The 20,074-nt window shown below is 41.5% G+C and overlaps 1 protein-coding gene across 7 annotated transcripts in view; it reads right to left on the reverse strand.

Annotated features, from left to right (window-relative positions):
• The window catches only part of ARFGEF3 (ARFGEF family member 3), a 97,170-nt gene that overhangs the window by 24,814 nt on the left and 52,282 nt on the right, over positions 1-20,074 (reverse strand). For 5 of the 7 annotated variants that reach the window (XM_030022423.1, XM_030022422.1, XM_030022425.2 and 2 more), the window contains 14 exons: positions 19,323-19,435; positions 17,079-17,989; positions 13,353-13,436; positions 11,987-12,153; positions 9,616-9,781; positions 8,066-8,173; positions 7,592-7,807; positions 7,216-7,326; positions 5,655-5,805; positions 4,722-5,036; positions 4,109-4,242; positions 2,445-2,590; positions 689-868; positions 164-308 (listed from right to left, as the gene is read on the reverse strand). In XM_030022423.1, the coding sequence (XP_029878283.1) occupies positions 164-308; positions 689-868; positions 2,445-2,590; positions 4,109-4,242; positions 4,722-5,036; positions 5,655-5,805; positions 7,216-7,326; positions 7,592-7,807; positions 8,066-8,173; positions 9,616-9,781; positions 11,987-12,153; positions 13,353-13,436; positions 17,079-17,989; positions 19,323-19,435 (2,947 nt within the window). The remainder of the gene's footprint in view (positions 1-163; positions 309-688; positions 869-2,444; positions 2,591-4,108; positions 4,243-4,721; positions 5,037-5,654; positions 5,806-7,215; positions 7,327-7,591; positions 7,808-8,065; positions 8,174-9,615; positions 9,782-11,986; positions 12,154-13,352; positions 13,437-17,078; positions 17,990-19,322; positions 19,436-20,074) is intronic. The other 2 variants (XM_030022424.2, XM_030022427.2) reach the window with 1 other exon arrangement.

A 20,074-nucleotide genomic window follows, 5' to 3' on the forward strand; every position in this document is an offset into this window, starting at 1 on the left:
CTAATAAACCAGATACTTCAGTACAGTCCTGGAGTACTGCAGTGCCACTGCTAAGTACCACTGTTCAGGTAGGGCATTTAAACATATTGAGTTAGTCATTGTGTCCCCAGGGAATCAGACAGGGCAACAAAAGCACACATGAAACAGTGCAGTAAGTCCTTACCCATAGAGTATTCTCCTACAAGGTATTCTTTAACCTCTGACTTGTTGCTGCTGTGCACTGTTTCCAGGGCACTGAACAGGGGTCTCCATCCTGACTGGATCTGGGTAGAACACATTTCCACCAACTCTCCTATAGAGGTGACCACCTGCAGACAGTGTAGGAGAGGTTAAAAGAATAAACAAACAAAAAAAACCCCTGATACATAGATGAACCTTCAGAAGGAATGAGGATGGCTTTAAACACATTCCTAGATTTCACTACATCAGTCTAGACGAATTTTTTTTTTTTTTTGTAGATAATAGAAGTTTTATTTAATTGCTTTAAAGCCAGGTGTTCTGTCTCTGTGCTCTACCACAATGCTGGATTGGGTTGGCAGAGCCCTCCTGATCCCTTGAATATAATTAGGGGGCACCATTTGAAGGGAATTTGGGAAACACTCTCAAGTGGACCAAGTGCACTCTGGAGACCATTCTTCTTTTGGGCATGGTAGGCCAGATACAGACACCCAGATCAGGGCTGACTTGCCTGGTCTTGGACATCCTCATCACACAGCTCTAGCTGCATGATACGCTCAAAGGGGCGGAAAAGCGCCTCATTAAAGTGAAAATGAGAAGGCTCATTCCAGTCCATCAGCACTTCAGTGAGGATGTCATGGATGAAGGAGACAGCCTTCCGAGACACGTGTCTCTCCTTATGACAGGCAGCCTGCAGGGAAAGGAGGAGTATTAGAGTTTGTCCAAGCAAAAAATGTGATTTTAGTGAGACACTTTTAAGGGAGGTAAGCACTTCATGTTGCTGAACCCTAAAAACAGCTTCACCATTAATGTGACTAGGGACCCCGCTGCGAGGAAAATGGGAGAGTACTGCCATGGAAAAAGATAACTGAGACTCTGAGCTGCTTGGAGTCCCACAGATGCATGAAGGTCTGCTGACAATTCAAAAAGCACAGAGTTAAAAATAAATAAATTAAATAATAAAACCCACAGAACAGAACTCATGTGAAATGTTGTCTTTTGTTTCTACCGTGTGACCATTTTTCCCTTCAAAAAGGTAGTTTCTGTGTATATTCACCATATCTATCTATGCATGACCAAATGTCACTTTTTATTTGGCTATTTACGGAACTTCAAGTGAGAAGGTTCTCATCACTTTTGGAAGAGCTATTACAAAATTAAACACCAGTGAATCTGGATATAAAGTTACTGTTTGGAGCAACTGTGCAGGTTATGCTAAATTCTGTCCTTTCCCTGATGTTGTTACTTCCCAGTAATGCCCTCATCTGCACTGAAGTCAACCAAAAAGACTGACGAGCCCTGCATTCTAAAAACATGGAACATACTTGAGTTTAAACTGGCTTGGGGTGTTCAAAACATGAGAAGTATTTAAAGTGATCTCAGGCTGGCATCCAAAGGCAAGTGAGATACTAGTTTTCAAGATAAAAGGCTGCTAAAGCATACAACAAAACTATTCTCTGCTATTTCTACTTCACTTAGTGGGGTTCCACTGAGACTCCCCAATGTCTGAACTCTGCTGTAAGATAGTCCACACATTATCTTGAGCCAATGAAATGAAATGCTATGGCAATTTACTGAACAGCTCATCTTAAAACTCCAGAGAAACATGCTCCCTATAGACCTGGGCAGATGACACCACATACCTCACCAACAGAAAGGAAGGAAGTACTGCACATTTATTCACATCAGTGATACAAATCAAAAAGCTCTGAGAATTCAAGACACCAGCATTTCACCAGATAAGACTGAAAGTTTGGCTGAGGAAAGGTCATTTGTTATGACTGAAATCCATTATGTGGCTGCTACTGGCATGCCACTGACCAGGGTTCACAAGGAAGGAGAAGGAAGGGGAAAAATGTCACCATCTTCCCAGTTGAACTGGCTTTATGTGGGAAAAGAAAGCCTGCATCCTTTTATGGGAAGACTTGCAAGGATGCAGACCTTGACTGGGGAAACAGGTAGACAGAGGAGTTACTTGTAACCTCTTAGGGTGGTTTCAGTTTTTTCACCACAGTCACACAGGAAGTATCGTAGTGCAAAAATCCAACACACTGTCCCTGGACCTGCCCATTTCAGTTATTTAAAAGTGCACTCCTCAGCGGCAGTATCACAATATATGACACAGTATATACAGTACCCCAACAGGATTGTAACCATATTTGACAATGTTGAGGGTTGCTATACATTTTAAGAGCTATCAAGGTTTCCCCAGCTTTTTCAGCTTTGCCATCTCTGGCACACATTCCCATTTTCTCTCCCACTCCTACCTCTACAAGGTGAGGTGCCACCAGGCTCCAGCAGCGCATAAGGTGGAGCAATGGGCGAGATTTACTCCTTACAATTCTGAGCATGGCATCACCAAGTCGGAACAAGTGAAGTGCACTTCTCCTGTCCTGGGTAGATTTTACTTCACCTACAAGAAAGTATAAGAAAACAAATGGAAGCTAAGCAACACAGCAGCTCCTCCATCTCTAGATGTCTAAATTGGAATTTAAATCAGGTTAGAAATTATTAGTATTAAGTTGGGGGGGGTGGGCAGGGAGGATGGTGGAAAAAAAAAAAAGAAAAAAAAAATCAATGTAAAACACAGCCTATGCCTGTGTAGGTAAAAGAACAGGAGATGGACCCAAGTTTTAAGAACAACTTATTAAACACACTTTATTTTGATTTAAGTGATCATTTTTTTGCAAACATTTTAAAGACAAGGGCTTGGAGAAGTAGTGTAGAAAAGTTAAGCAACCAGTTAATTAAGACCCAAAATAGTAGTTTCAAAAACCTTTGGTGACATCTACAGGAAAGAATATAAACTGCAAATTATTTAGTTTTGGTTTGTCCTTTTGTATTTTTTATCAAGCAAAGGATATGAATGTGAGAAAATACTTTTCTGTTCCCCAGCCAGTAATACTTGTTATTTCCTATTGAAAGGGATTAATCTTCCGTTGCTCTTACAACATTTGGAAAGCCACTTCAGTCTCTCATTTAAAATATGCTGGTGCTTTTATCTCTAACGAAAGATGTAATCAGGGGGCATACCACTTTTAATATTTAAAAAAAGGCAGTTAATTGCTCTATCCTAATTTTAATTTCATTATTACTAATTACTGTTGATCGACTACTACAGAGGTGATAAGAAGATCACTTTATTAAAAATAAAGTGATGAATGTTGAGGCCTGGAGACAAGCAAGAGCAAAAAACGAACAGCTGTAAGTGTCACATTGAGAAAATGACAAGTAGCACTTCAGGGAGAGGCGAAACCAACTAAAGTGGAGACATATACCAGATAAAATCCACGTTTGCTACAGGACAGAACTAAACCTGTATGACTAATGTAACTTCTAAAGGCACAGTACAACTTTAAGTGAAATATCTTCCTGTGGGTCCAATACTTATGCTCTATTTGAGACAATTTACAGGCTTTGTAGTGTAAGGTATATGCTGAACTCTCCTGGGGAAGAGCAAGCAGGACAAATCCCACTGCTTTGTTTAACATTCTCTGGTTGTATGCTTTGTTTGCCATCACTCATTTTCTGAACACTTCTAAGGTTATCCCACTGTCAAATGTCTAACCTAAATCCACTGTCTTAGGTCTATGTTCACCTAAGTTTCCTTACTGGATCAGGATCCAAAATGGAGCTGTGATTAAATATCTGTGGATAATTAACACCCCCAAAGTCCAAGAACCAAATGAATGTCCTCTGAAGTATTTCATAGCAGGTATGGATGTGGTTCCTGTCCAAAAAAAGCACTCAATCTTTTCTAAAGACATTGAAAATTCTGAATACAGAAAGATCTTAGACTAAATACTGTGTTTTATTTATACCTTGAAATTTCAGTTGGAAAAATTAAAACTGTAAGAATACAAAGCAAGTCCTGTAAGCAGTACAGTTGTATATGAAGCACAGAACTCTAAGGGATCTTCAGGTGATTTACCTGGCATTGCTAGGGAGTAATCAACTGTATCTGTGACTGAATGGAAAAGCTGGGCCTGAGAAGCCTTCTTGAGCTGGTAAAGGAAGCCTGCCAATGCCACCAAGTTTAACTTGTCAGCAGCATCTTCAAAGAGCCTGTGAGTAAAAGAACAGAATCTAATTGAGAAATTAATGAGATACAGAGTTAAATGTGTATGTAAGAGGAAAACCCTTATCTGTACATGGCTGCTATGTGTTGCCTTTGGTGACACACTGGGTTATTGAGTGCTTTTTCATTTATACAGAAAGACTTTGATCCAGAAGCTTTATTAATTAGAGGGTGGAAAGTAGGGTGCTGTAGGACCAGCCAGAACCCTTCCAAGATTCAACTGCAGTACTAAAACAAAAAGTCACTTTTTCAAGGAATTGATGCTTCCCCATTACTGTATCTTAATCCTATAAGCAGTTCATGAACCAGTAATCAAAAAACCAGTGCGAATATGCCCAGTCCTCACAACATAGACCATCATAGCTTCACTGACTTTAGAGTTACACCAGTTTGCTCCATTTGAAGTTACAGTCCCTTACATGAAGGTACCACTGGTACTACTGGTTCCTGACAGCACTGCTTTTACCTGTCAGCTTGTGTGGAGAGCGTGAGTACAGCCTTGGCAGCGCTGTTCCCACACAGCAGGCTGCCTCCACGGAAGTCAAAAGCTCTGCCCTTACTGCTCTCCTTGATGAGTTCCTGGATAGAAACCGGCTGAATGACAGGATTGCTGCTGAGGGTGGTCTCCTGCTCAGGGGTCAGTGCCTGGGGAGACTCCCCAGGCTCAGAGTCTGGATGCAGCCCTCCAGGTGCCTGCTGTGACTGGGTGATGGTAAGGGAAGGCTGGGAGGCACCATCACTGAAGTGGGTGTGCTCCAGTGTGCTGATGTACTCACACACCCTGAGAACAAACAGGAGAAGGAAAAGATGAAAAAAAAAACCCAAACAACAACTCCTCCCACCCCTAATCACCAGGCTTACTGAAGAAACGCTTGGGTCTGTACTCCAGAGGTGACTCAGAAGGATAGTGCAAGTACAGCTGCCTCACAGCCCCATCACTCTGAGCAGCCAGCTTACATTGAAACCCACTGCCAATTCGCAGGCACCAATTTCTACATCTGAACCAGAGACAATGCACAGGACATTTTCCTAAAACTGTAAACAGACAATCTAACTCTCCACACATAGATAACCTGTCGTCTTACATCCTTTGGCCTCCCGTGTGCCTAGATAGCAAATAGTTTAGCGGAGGTGCCTGAAAAGCCCTGGGTCTGCCTGAAGTGAGAAGTTCCTGGGTCTTTCACAGTCTTCTGGTAACTTTGAACTTTCTAAGTGTTGATTTCATCTCTGAATAGTGGTGGAAAACAGCACTGTCTTTTCTCTTACAGATACTGGCAGTTAATTCACTCTGACACTTTATACAGAACACTCCCAGAGCACATAAAGTCCTTTTCCTCATTCTGTTATTTTCAGGCAACATGGTATAAATTGTGGGGGTTTTGGGAAAGCTGGTGAGTACCTGAACACATGAGGCCAACAGTCCTGATTGTGGCTTCCCATCTCCAGGCCCACGTTAAGGACTGCATCCATACACAAAACATGAGCAGTATGCAGGCAGACTCCCTGCACCTTCCCCATCTGCTCCAGTTTCTGCTCCACTTTCTGTTTCACTGCAGCATAAAAAAATAAAAAAAACCATTAGCTTCTTCAGCTTTTAAACAAACACTGGTTTGTATATAGGGTGGCGGCAAAGATATGGAGTCTGAAAGCTATAAAAGAACGTGGATTTTAGACAAAAAACAAATCAGAGAAACCCATTTCTTCCTAATAAACACAAGGCAGTTTTAAAATTAAAATCTCTTTTGACTGATCTTATATACATGGAAAAAAAAAAAAAAAAAAAAAAAAATCAATGCCAGATTGACACCCTCCACCCCCAGATTCACATCTTGTTGCCCACAGAACAGATGCAGATTGCCAGTGATATTATGTTTCTCTTTGGAGCTGGCTGGCTGGATGTTTATTTATTTTTACCAAAATCTCCTTTGCTATGGAAAAAAAAGAGTCTGCAGATTTCACGTCTATTTCCATACAAAAGTTTCACCATAGATCTTTTGTTAACGGATACTCTTGTCAAAGCAAAACTAATCCTGATCTGAGCTACAAGCATTCAGACCTCATTTTTTTTCCTGAGAATCTCTGAAAAGCTTAGTTTTCATGCTGCATTGGAACGGAAACAAATTTTGAAGCTTTGCAAGCTTTCATAGAACAGATCTCTTGGTCTCTGGCCACCGCTACTGCCTCCTCTTTGCTTTGGCGTGGCCTGGCCAACTTGCTTCAGTCATATCTAGCAGAGTGGTCAAAAGCTAGTTTGTGCTCAGACCTATTCAGTTTTGTTTCCTCTACCGAGACACCAAATTTAAGTGCCAAGCAGGGTCATTTGTGCAACACTCTGTTTTGTTATAGGCTTCTTGCCATTAGAAATCAGATGTCATCAGACACATTTTATGTGCTTCTCCAAACAGCCATTGGAGACAACAATTGACTTTTCTGCAGTTCTATACCACTACTTCAAACCCAGTGGAAGTCAGTACTTTTTACATGTTATAAATATATTTTTTTTTATTCCTGCTTCATTTAACATGATTCAGAAACAGTTTTAAATATCTGATGATGACAAAAGACAACCAAGGATGTATACACAAGACAGGGAGAGGGACGCAAGCTCAGCTTATATTACCACCCAACACCTTAAAACAAAAAAAATTTTTCTCTGATGCCCTCTGGTTGTACTAGTATCACAAGGCTTAAAAGGTGCACATTTCAATAATGCTATTGCCTTTTCTGTTCCACTGATTTCAGTCCCATGTAATATACAATTAGTGTGACATAATGTTAAGAATCTAGGACAGCAGGACATGTACTGAAGCCTCTAGACATACATCCCATATGCCTACAAGTGCGTGGTGCACAGTAGTGGCATTCCCCTCTTGTCCTTCTTCTGTGTGTAGCAAAGTACTTTCCAGTTGCATGTTTGCAGGCAATGTGAGATAAGGTAGGTAATTTAATCACATAGTTACCTTGAGCTATAGTATCACTGGGCTCTTGGATTTCTTTTTCCTCTTTCTCTTCTTGGACACAGGAGGCAGCAGCCATTTGGGCAAGAGCGGATGCACAGTTAGCAGCAACTCCTGTGAAGCAACAATATTAATTACTGTTTAACCAGCATCTCCTCCCCAATCCCATGCAATCTCAACAACAGGTTGTGTCAAGGAAAGTTAGCTGGTCTATGCTGTAGGGCAGGTGCGCTCTATGGGGACTCTATGGGGAGTCCTACAGTCCATGTTCCTATCCAAGACTGGAAGAGGATGCTGCTTTTCTCTCTCCCAAATTCCTTCAAAGAAAGTTGCCATCCTATTTTATGAGTCTGCCACGACATCCTGCATGCAGCAGTACCTAGGGCACAGCTCAGTCGGGCTGCCCTCCTCAGTCCATCCAGGCTCACGCAGATGGAGTCCTTCTCCTTTTGGTTCTGCTCCTTGGCTCCTTCTGCTCCCAAGATGAAGGCGAGCCCCTTGGAGCTGCCTGCCATGCGGCCAGTCAGTGGTGTGGACAAAGTGTCAATCAAGTTCTTCCAACAGCCGATTAAAAGGTATCGGGCAAAAGCAACTCCTGGAGTGAGAAATGCATTACTACTACTACTACTACTACTGGAAAATGACACAACAGCAGCTTTATCATCAGTAGTAAAAGACCAAGTCATATTTGTCCTCTGTATGCTGGACTACCAATTCATGTGTAGGATGTACTGACATACTTCTCTCAACCCTTAAATTGTTGTTCTGAAACACAATTTATCTGAATATGCTTATTGTATATAACAACCCACTGCTGGTAAATACACTTGTGCTTATAATACAGTCTTAATACCTGCAACAACAGAATCATCTGTCTTCCGGTTTTGGGAAAGAGGAGATTGAGCTGAAGCAGATGCCATCAATTGGCCACCAATTGCACTGCTTCCCAAGCCATCAATGTCTGCCAGAAACATTAAAAAACAACAGATTACTATTCAACACACAGATGGTATAAGGAAACCATCTCCTACTGGCTCTTTGTTCAAATAAGTACTAGCACTCCTGACTTTTCAGATATGCTTTTTAGTTGCTCTCTTCTGAAGCCTTGCCATAAACATGGGCTGTGGCATCTTAGGCTTTGCCCAGTATAACCAACATTTTCTTGAAGAGGGGAAATATCCCACTCAACAGGTGTCGTCCCCCCCCCTCGCCCCCGGCAAAGTTACACAGTCAGCAGAACTGTCAGCAAAGATTTCATGGTATTTCTTACAGTTCAGAACTTCCCACACCCTTAAATCTCTACAATTCTTAGTATATAACCTTTCAAATCTTGCTAAATTCTGTATCTAGATGTTCCCAGACCTCAGTCTGAGTCCTGAAGATGCACTGGGATCCTATGTCCTAAATGCAATTTTTAGTAGACCTATGTAGGTTCAATCTCAATAAAAGAAATACAACCCTTGCTCCAATACAACAAAAGACCAGCTTCTCACAGAGAGTTTAATGTTAGGGATGTGAGGTTGACTTCCTTTCTAGCAGCCCCTGTGTGTCTGTCTGTTCTCCCCATACTTCACAGCTATTGTTTTTCCAAAGTGTTTCTTTCAGCTTCCCATCTCAATAGCTAAAAGAAACACTGAGCTCAATACAATCAGCAAAAAACTTTCAGAGCAGTGCCCTTTGATTACCAGTTAATGGCTCAGCTGAAGCCAGTGTTCTCCCTGCATACATTGTTTTAATTTACCTCTTTGTAATCATACAGTATACACATTCAAGCAGGCTGTGCATTTTACATGAATACATAGACATCCTGCTACCTTTCAGCTGATACAATTTGATTTTTTTCCCTCAAATGAAGCTAAAGATTGTTTTTAAGCATTTGTTAGAGGTGCTGCAGATTTTCGGCTTCTCTCTAGTGCCATTTGGCATATTGCTGGCATAGCACAAATCTGAACCAAGGGGGGTCCAATCTGTGGACAGCTTCCAGGATCAGACGCCACCATTTATATTTATACTGCACCACAGGCACACTGAAACGGCTTTGCTATGACATCAAGCAAGCAGCAGCCTTACCACTTATCATTAACAGGTACCAAGTCTACCAGAACTGAAGCTGACAGAATTAAGAGATGTTTTGGTTCAGTGAACAAACCTACTCTCCCTGTCTCCCAGGGACAGTTTGTCTTTAATCCCATGCTTCAAAAGCTTTCTGTCTGATCCAAAACAAACACTTAACTACCTGCCACAGTTAAGTCTGATTCCTTCTCTACTGGTTATTTTGTGAAACACCATCTGTTGCATGATGACATGCTGTTCTGTATGTAATGCAATGAAGCAACACGTTATTGTAGCTTGTTTTAGACATGTGTTTGGAAGTTAGCCTTACCACTGTAATGTAGTACTGACCAGTCAGCATGGTGATAAGTGGAAGGCTGTGCTCTTCAGGGCTTCCCCAGTATCCAGCTTCCCCCAGCATGTTCCTTTCTAGTACTTGGTGGTACAGTTCTTCAACCCAGGCCTGGGAAAATACCATCAGCACCCCACTGGACTGGACCTGCTTCATGAACTCCTTCTGCAGCAAACCATAAAAGCCAGATGCAAGACAAAAGTAAGCCCTACAGCATGAGCTTCAGCCCCTAAATCTACTCCTAAGCATAAGGGAATGAAGCAGTAGAAATGAAGTTATGCAAAAATAAGAATTAACAGAGGATCGCACTGTATCTCTATAGCAGAGAATGGCATGAATAAGGAGCCTTCCCTTCTCTTATTGCAGTTCATGCAAGATGCAAATCATAATGACAGTTCTTGCACAGTGACAATGGGACATGCTGATCTCTCACTATTTCCACAAGGTAGGGGTCTCAAATCCAATAAAAAGAAGTTGTGGCACCTAATGCTGCCTGTCCAGCAATGGGGCCCTTCTACATTGAACAGTCACCACAGATGAACTGGGGTCCACTTACATATCTGAACTATTTTCAACAATACTTAGGTCATGCTCAGGCCTGTTGTGCACAGTGCTCCCCCTAGAGAAGGTTCACAGATTTGCTCTCGCAGGTGCTGAAGAACATACCAGAACTGACAACGATGTTAAAACCCACTTGTTTCTGACATCCTCTGGAATATAAATTCTCTTACATGGGAAGCTCAGCAATAATGGTACATTTTGACAGAATTTTTTTGTTTTTCATTTTTTGGTTCCATATATCACTGATTTTTTTATTTTTAGGAAAATTCTGAAACAACTTCTCTTGGGCAACTTAGTCGAAAAACATAGATTCATATTTTATAACTCTTGCAGCCTTCAAAACAATTTTTAAAAAGCCCATGAATCTAAGGAATTCCAGGTGCCACAAAAATCATAGAATCATAGATTGGTTAGGGTTGGAAGGGACCTTAAAGATCATCTAGTGACAACCCCCATGCCATGGGCAGGGCCACCTTCCACTACACCAGCTCGCTCAAAGCCCCATCCAACCTGGCCTTGAACACTTCCATGTAGGGGGCATCCACAACTTCTCTGGGCAACCTCACCACCTTCACAGTAAAGAGCTTCCTTGCATCTAATCTAAATCTACCCTCCTGCAGTTTAAAGCCATTACCCTTTGTCCTATCACTACACACCCTTGTAAAAAGTCCCTCTCCAGCTTTCTTGTAGGCCCCTTTTAGGTACTGGAAGGCTGCTGTAAGGTTTCCCCAAAGCCTTCTCTTCTCCAGGCTGAACAACCCCAACTCTTCACAGGAGAGGTGCTCCAGCCCTCTGATCATCTTCATGGCCCTCCTCTGGAATCCATCCAACAGGTCCATGTCCTTCTTATGTTGGGGCCCCAGAGCTGAATGCAGTGCTCCAGGTGGGGTCTCACAAGAGCAGAGGGGCAGAATCACCTCCCTGGACCTGCTGGTCACACTTCTCTTGATGCAGCCCAGGATGTGATTGGCTTTCTGGGCTGCGAGCGCACATTGCTGGCTCATATTCAGTCTTTCATCCACTAACACCCCCAAGTCCTTCTCCTCAGGGCTGCTCTCAATCTACTCATTGCCCAGCCTGTATTTGCGCTTGGGATTGCCCTGACCCATGTGCAGGACCTTGCACTTGGCCTTGTTGAACATCATGAGGTTTGCATGGGCACACCTCTCACACCTGTCAAGGTCCCTCTGGATGGCATCCCTTCCCTCCAGCGTGTCAACCGCACCACACAGCTTGGTGTTGTCAGCAAACTTGCCAAGGGTGCACTCAATCCAACTGTCCATGTAGCCAACAAAGATGTTAAACAGTGCCAGTCCCAATACCAACCCCTGAGGAATGCCACTCATCAGTTCATATGACTAAAACCTAATTATTTTTCACTCAATCTTCTCATGTCTTCATCTGCATAAATACAAATCAAGTATTAAGCAAGAATTTGTCATTATGCTCAAAAGTAGTTGCAAGATGAAGGTATGTCCCTTGATAATGTGCGTGAACAATACTTGCTGTTATCACATGATGCTAATGAAGATCTCTTCTGAAGATAAAGTATCCATCAGAATGACTGCTACTTTAATGATAATCAGTAAGCAGCATTCATTCCCCCCCAAATTACAGAGAAGCTGTGTAATTCAGATGCATGACACTGATCATCCAAGATTCATAAGCAGCTTGGAGAACACTTCATTTGCAATTATTATTTCTCTACTTAGCAAGCAGCCTGAAGGCTTTACGTGTGGGCTGTTTTATGTGAAAGGAAGCGAAACAAATTTTCTTTTTTTAACAGTTTTCCCATATTCCCCAACTCACCAGCAACACAGGGGCTGGGGTAGCCTTCTTCCTGTAGTAATCCGAGTTGGCCAATTTTAGGTTGAGCAGCAGAGTGTAATGTGAGACCATGTAGAGACTGTCTGCATTCATCAGAGTCTGGAAGCTGAAATTTATGTTTCCCTCAAATCCTGGTGAGTGCATCATACCTAACAAAAACACCATGTGAGCTCTCACATTTTACACAGATTTTGCCTGGAAAAAAAAAAATCAGAAACTAACCCTAGCATTTCAGCAGCAACAGATTGCTAGAATAGTTAATGAATCATCAGTAGAAATTACTCTACTAAATGTGCTAGAGTAGGGAATAGAAAAGTAAGTAGTCCATCTAGAATGCAGTGCTGCAAGGCAAACTGAACACTCCAGTCACAGTCCAGCAAAGCAACATGCTAAATTTGAAATACACAAGGAGCACCAGCATTCATTGGGATGACTGCCAGGTACAAAGCAAAGGGCAGGATACATCTGCAATGCTAACTGGAAAGGTGAGGTGGGAAGAGGCAGAGGCAAAGCCTTCGTACTTAACTGAGCATATATTGCACCAAATGGTGTTAATGAGAGTGACAACCCTTTTAACCCTCCAGTAAATCTGTCCTGGCTAAGTGAGTTGTTGGATGGGGACTGGAGTGCTCGGCACCTTGCAGGATCAGGCTGTAATCATCATTCCCTCCCTGGCCTAGAGTTATGTGGACAAATCTGGGGCCAAGCTGGCTGGAACTCGTTACAACTCCAAGCCCTGTTTAATTCACAAAAGACCTGCTTTTTAGGTAGCTGAGCACTTGCAGCCCTGTCAGACCCATAAGCCACCTGTAAGCTCTCAGTACTCCTGAAAACACTATTTGTATGAAACGACAACCTACAACCATGCCCAGTGGCACAATCCCTCTTCCCAGGTAGGACGGACGGCACATACATTTTCCCCTGAGTTAACTGACCTACTGGTAGAAAAACATAAATCAAGTATGAGCAATACCTAATTGAATCCCCATGAACTGTAGTTTGAGCCATGAAAAAACCAGAAATATTAGACCTCCCACCACGACCCACAATATTTCATGGTTTTCACATCAACTGTGAAATCCATTCACATAATGTCAATTAGGGAAGATTAAGGAGTAAGCTTTATCCTAGAGGAACGTTTGAAATGAAACAAGAAAACAGCTTCCAAGGTTAGTTACATGATGAAGCAAAGCTGTGTCATTTGTTAACTGCTGCAGTGGTTTACTGTGAATATATTCCTCCCACCATAAAGCTCATACCTCTTCTTAGACAAAATACAACAAACCATTAACATATAAATAAAAAAATTAAAATCCACACACAGAAAAGAAGCAAATGTTTTTCTTGCCTCGTGAGGGTTTGAAAGCTCTGTGCTGCTGCCTTCTCGGACTTTCCACTGTCGTCACTTTGGGGGCGTGGATAAGGTGAGTAACTGTTTGAGGGCGGATTTAGAAAGAGAGTAACTGTTCCAGGGTGGGTCTAAAAAATGAATAGCTGTTCAAGGGAGCAACCTTTGTGGAAGAGGGGTGATAGGGCTGGCCACAAACCATGCCCACACGGGTTGGCATGTGCTGGGGGTAGATTTCTCGTGGTCAACATTAACAGAGAATCTTTACCTAGTAGCAAAACTGCAACCACATGCTTGAAAGTAGCCTGTGAGTAGCTCCAGTGACTCCTTCATCACTGAAGGCAAAGATGCATCTTAATGCTTTTTTGGATGGAGGATCATGATATTGATGTAGCTAGAATATATTGATTTGATGCCTTATCTCTCTTAAATATGTACCTCAGGGACTAGAATCTGCTAGAGTAATAAAAACCTCAAGGCAGAGAGGCATGTAAAAGAAAAAAAAAAAAGCCCACTTTATTTTGCATTAAAATATTTTAAAAATTGTGCAACCTCCTATACGAGACTACAATTAAAAAGGAAGGTGTATAACTGCACATAAAAGTGGCTACTACACAGTGGGTATGTATTTGAGCACCCAAAAGTGTTTTGGAAAAATATGGTCCCTAATTTCCTCTAAAATATGGGAAAATAAACAACTGCATTTGAGCGATGTTGAGATCTCAAAAGCAGAAGATTAGCTGATGTGTAAACTTGCAATGATGCTTACCAACATAAAAACCTTGCCGCTAAAAGCTATGGAATCAAAACTGAAAAGAGGTGCTAAAAATGTTTGCTATAATTATTCACACAATGGCACACAATTTTTAGAATTAATGCCTTGACACTGCAGTTCTTGAGAATAGTTATGTCCGAACTAAGAGAATACTGATCATCAACTTTAATTATATAAATCTGCCAGCTATAATAAACAATGAGGTTAGCACACTGTCTTAACAGAGACAAGTTCATTTTAATTGGCCAGGTAGAAGGAGGTCCTGAAAAAATGCAGACTTGATGTTTTGTGCAAGTCAAGATAATGTTGAGAATTTTTAGATAATTTGGTACTTTTTAAAAGAGACATCACACTCCAGTGTTACTAAGGAATTTTTTGGCACTGGTTTTATCTAGCAACAAAGAAGAACTTTTTGAGGAAAGATGAAAACTGTAGATTAGGAACACTTTTAACCAACTGACTTCCAAATCTTAATTTCACTATAACTCTGCTTAGCTGACTTCACTTTTTCCATGCTTACACTCCCATGCCAGTGCCTCAAATTTGTCCTTCCTTTCATTGCTTTTGAATCCTATGAAAACATAATAATATTACAATACTATTTAAGGACCTAGCTTGTAGAAAAGACTATTAAAATTGTAGCTAATGTATTTTTCCCCCAAGGTTTAAGAAAAATTGAAAAATGAAAGAATGCAGTTAAATATAAGGTCTCTCAGAAAATACAAAAAACCTGCTTCTGTACTGGCTGGTCTCAGAACTGCACCTGTCTCTTTTCTCACCTCGAATCTTAACCAATACTCAAATTTCCTAATGTATTCTTCAGGAATTACACGTGAATAGATATTGTACATACAATGAATAGAACCAGTTCCTCTAACTTCACCAACTAATTTGTGCCTTGAATTGTTCGTGCTAATGAAGGAGTCCTGAAATAAGGACTCAAATGTTGCCTATAGAAGCAGATCAGACTGGTGTCTTGGAAGCTCTCCAGGGCGAGTTCCTACCCCCAGACGTGTTTCAGCTTTAGTAAATCTGTCTCTCTCTACAGGTCTTCAAACGCATGCCTCTCTCATGTACACAGGAACACAAGTCATCACCTCAGGAGGACTGATGGACTTTGCTTAAGATCTGAGGTACAAGTTAAGGGACTGTTTCAGCTGCACTGAATCTCATTCCAGGTGCCCAACTGAAACATGAACTGCATAGATCTTGTGAGAGCATGAAACTACAACCCTTTAACAGCCACAGCTCTATGAAAACATCAGGATACCTCTTCCAAGCTATTTTAATACAGTAACCTGCTACTTATTTTTCCATGATTCCTTACTGAGTGGCATCTTCTAAGAATACTTCACCAAATCAGACTGGAAACATGGTGTACATTTTTAAGTACAGATTTAGCCATGGGGGTGGCTTTCTTAGGAAAGTGAAAGGTCTTTCTCAACTCAACAGTCTAAGTCCAAGATTAGGTATGGTTTTAAGAGAGATGTACAAACCAGAAATTATGGACTTAATGCAGAAATTGAGCAATATTCTTCGATCTTTCTCACTGTATTAGTCATACTGAATGACAACAAAAGTGCATTTAGCCTTAAAATCTAGAAGTCTGCTAGGTCTACCTCTTCCAATGCTTTAAAATGTTCTAAAGGGACTTGATAGACAAAAGAGAAAAGAGGCAGTATACTCATTCATGCACGAGGGAACAGGCGCACAGAAGTTTGAGCTGGAGTTCTAGTCCTGGTCTTTTGTCATAACCTCAGGATCACTCTTTTTGAGGAAAAAGAAATCCCTTGTGACAGAAAGGATGCTTTTGAGCACCTCAATTAGGAATGTAATTAATATTAATGTCTCCTTTAAGATATCTCCTTTCTGTGATATAACATGGCCAATGTTTCTTAAGAATGTCATCTACCACATTCCTGAGTTAGGGCTTATTTGGGCCGCATTTAAACAGGATATCAGGAGTATCAGCTTATTCACCCAGCTTCATATCTAAATTATGCTGTATGATGATGGGAGGCATCCTTCTGACTCTGTATGAGTTTAATGTGTGTGAGAGCACAAATGAATGAAGCAATGATAAGGAGAGGAGCAATAGGAAAGGCAATTGTGGTGAATTAAGTGAAACAGAGAAATATATTTTAACAAACATTTCCACTTTGGCCACTGTCAGGAAAAAGAAACCCTTCTAAAAATATATATATTTCCACACATTTTAAATATACTATCAACAGGACAAACTAGCCTTTGCATGGCATTTTTTTGTTTGATTGACCAAATGAAGATCCCAAAGGTTCTAACTCTGAAAGAACTGCAGGCATTTATTCTCTTAAAAGGTAAGATCTTTAACTATTTTTAACTTGGTCTGGGCTTAGAGCTTTGCATTTCCTGTCATGATAGATAGCAGTATTAAGAAAAACAAAAGAGTGAAGAAGAAGAGAGTCACTCCTCTTTTCTTATCCTTTCAGGAGTTTACTGCTGTAGAATTTTTATCACCTTCGCAAGGCTGGCATTACTAATAGTAATGCAGTGAGGTACTAAGCTACTCAAATCTCTTTCAAAACAGGTGATGGTCCTCCCCACACCCTTTTAATGCCAAGGGGCAACCCCAACCTCTCTTTAATGACAGCATGTGCAAATCTTCTCAACAGATCTCCACAAACCTGTGAAGAGGTATCTTACTACAGAAAATTCGATTTCTCTATTGACTGAGGACATAACAGAGCCTGTTAAGAGTCGATGCACTGACCCCCCTTTGAATCAGTGCTTGCATATTCTATTTGCTTTGCCCTAAATGAAGTGTGCTGCTGTGGAGGAATGTGCTCTGTAAAGCACAAACTTCCTTATTCTGGATATGTTCTCTGAAGATGAAATCCTACAAGAGAATCTGTGTACAGTGCTGTCACAGTGTGCATGCATGCTGGTTAGACAGTAAATATTTGCTTGCAAACCTGAGCAGAATGTTGAAGAGAAGCTCTGCAGTGCTCCATCCACCTCCTCTATGCTGGGAAGAGCTATAAGCCGAGGAAGAAGAGCTTCAAGTGACTGGATAAACAGCCGAGCACTGTGCTGGTCTGCTTCTTGGTTCTTCAGCAATTTCAGAGAGAGAGCAGCAGTACGTAAGGACCTGTGACCTGGACAATCCCGTGGTGTCTGCTCCTCGTCAGCCAGGGAGCAATTGTCAGAGCCTATGTCTGAGACATCTGACCTGCCTGAGTCCTTCTCTGCTGCCATGGAATACTGATCGCATGAATCAAACTCAGTCCTAGAAAGGTCCTGGTCATCTATGCTGAAATTACTTTCACTGTATCTGGATCCATAAGACCGGGTCTTACAATCAACTGATAAGAAGTTAGTTATATCTGGATAGACTATGGTGTGGCTTCTCTGAACAACATCTGGCTGGTCAATGGTTTCTGACTCTGGTTCTCTATAATGAATCTCTTTGCTTTCATGTCCAGCTGGAGATGGCAGTGAGTTTTTTTGACTTTCTGGATTATCCTCTGGAGTCGTCTGTCCCATATCCCCTTCCAAAGTGGTCTGACCAGTGTCTGTGGTAACGCTAATGCTGATATCAGGACTCTTCTCATTTCCTGATTCCCATGCAGGATTTTCTGAGGACAGGATGCGTCTCTGCCACCTGAAGTCAGCATCATTGATCTCCATGGAGTCCCTGCTCGTCTCAGTCCCATCCTTCAATTCTTCTAAGCGTCGGAGCAGCAGCTGGATCTGCTCTTCACTAAGACCCCTCCCTTGGCTCAGCTCATCTAATGCTCCAAGCAGGGCAAAGACACAGGACACTGAAGCATAACATGCTTCAATACCACCTTTGATGCATGCTTCTGTCATCCCATCCATGATACTACAATTAAAACAGAGTTTATTTAAGTGATGCAGCACATATAGTGAGTACAGGTCACTATCATCCAACACTATCCCTCATAACCAGGAAAAAAAGAAGTGAAATTATCCTGTAAAACTACTCCTGAGAAAGACAACTAGTATTAGAACAAATTACTAAGTCTCCCACGTGGACATGGCCATTCTGTAAAGGGAGTGCCAACCAGCAACACAGTTACCCTGCATTTGTACCAAAGCACAGAGCATGTTTTCCCTTACAGACAAGCACTTACACTGTAAAAAAACCTCAACACCCAACTGAAACTAATTTTAAAGCCATCTGTGTCCTGAAAATTATCTTCTCCTCAAGATATGATCTTTGTAAGAACTAAGAATCCTTCTTGCTCAATCTGGCAATGTTTAAATTTTCAATTACCTCCTTTGACTTCATCTTGGAAATGTACCTCTCAATAAGCACACAGTTATTTCATTGCAAGGTTAGGGACCCTAAGCCAAGAATTTCCAGGTGTAAATCAACATATTTGGGTATTTCGGCAAACTCCACAAGGTAGTTATCTATGCCTTTACAAACAGGCCCAGACTGACAACAAACCTGTAAGAGCTTTTACCCCTCTTCCATTTTCACAGCTTATTTAACTAGCGAGATACCCTGGCTCATATTTGGCTGTGCTTCTGAAGTGTCATGGTTTAACCTGAGCCAGCAGCTAAGCACCACGCAGCCACTCGCTCACTTCCCCCTCCACCCAGTGGGATGTGGGGGAGAATCGGGGAAAAAAGTAAAACTTGTGGGTTGAGATAAAGACAGTTTAATAGGACAGAAAAGAAGAAAATAACAACAACAATAATAACAGTAGTAATAATAATACAAGTACAAAACAAGTGAGGCACAATGCAGTTGCTCACCACTCGCCTACTGATACTCAGTTAGTTCCCAAGCAGCGATCTGCCCCCCGCCCCGCCCCAGCCAACTTCCCCCAGTTTATATACTGGTCATGACATCACATGGTATGGAATATCCCTTTGACCAGTTTGGGTCAGGTGTCCTGGCTGTGTCCCCTCCCAAATTCTCGTGCCCCTCCAGCCTTCTTGCTGGCTTGGCATGAGAAGCTGAAAAATCCTTAACTTAGTATAACCACTACTTAGCAACAACTGAAAACACAGTGTGTTACCAACGTTCTTCTCATATTAAATCCCAAACATAACACTATAGCAGCTACTAGAACGAAAATTAACTCTATCTCAGCTGAAACCAGGCCATGAAAGTACAACTGTTTAAGTGTCCAGTGTGCACAGGTTTAAAGAGAGAAGAGGCTAAAGGAGGAAACAAAGCGTACAGTTTGAGAAGATCCAGATGGGACTTCCTTTTAGAAATAGACCTCTTCCTGGATTCTGACTCAGAAGAGCATGGCCCTGCCAAATCACAAAGATGCCGAGGACTGCCAAGTATCTGAAAGGAAAGGAAACCAAACCAAAGTTACTAAAGGATTATCTAAGCATTATTTAAATACAATAAATGTCATAGTTCTGTCAAGCCCTGGAACCCGAGGTAGCAGTACTGTAATTTCTCACAGCAAACAAAAAGAGCACACTGATTTTCTACTTATTAAAGCTACCTTTCCTCTTTTTAAAGGCAGAAAAGCAGATAGAGAAGAGCAGAATACTCAACAAGAATCACATACAGAATGTTCTCCAGTGCTTTACATTTTTGATTGAATGTGTTTCAACTGATACTGCACACAAGACAATCGTTATGCCTAAATATAGAGTAAGTATCTTGCATTATATTATATTCCAAAGGGAGCCTTTCTCTTCAGTCACCCAGTTACAAAATGACAGTCATGCAAAGATAAGCAAAGTGATTCCTTCTGACTCAACCTGCTGGGTGGCATCCTGTTAATGCGCACCAGGAAATACAAGGTGAAGGTTTTACAAGCAAGCCCATATTAATAAGCAGAAAAAGGCTACAGATATGTCCTACAGGAAACAACATTAGACTGAGCTTTTCCTAAAACTTCAGTTGTCATCTTGCTACTGTTTAAAATTAGAGGAAGACAAGTGCCAGGGTGACTGCCAGTTCAGACAACAA

Source organism: Aquila chrysaetos, chromosome 8 (assembly GCF_900496995.4).
Source record: "Aquila chrysaetos chrysaetos chromosome 8, bAquChr1.4, whole genome shotgun sequence".
Taxonomy (NCBI): Eukaryota; Metazoa; Chordata; class Aves; order Accipitriformes; family Accipitridae; genus Aquila; species Aquila chrysaetos.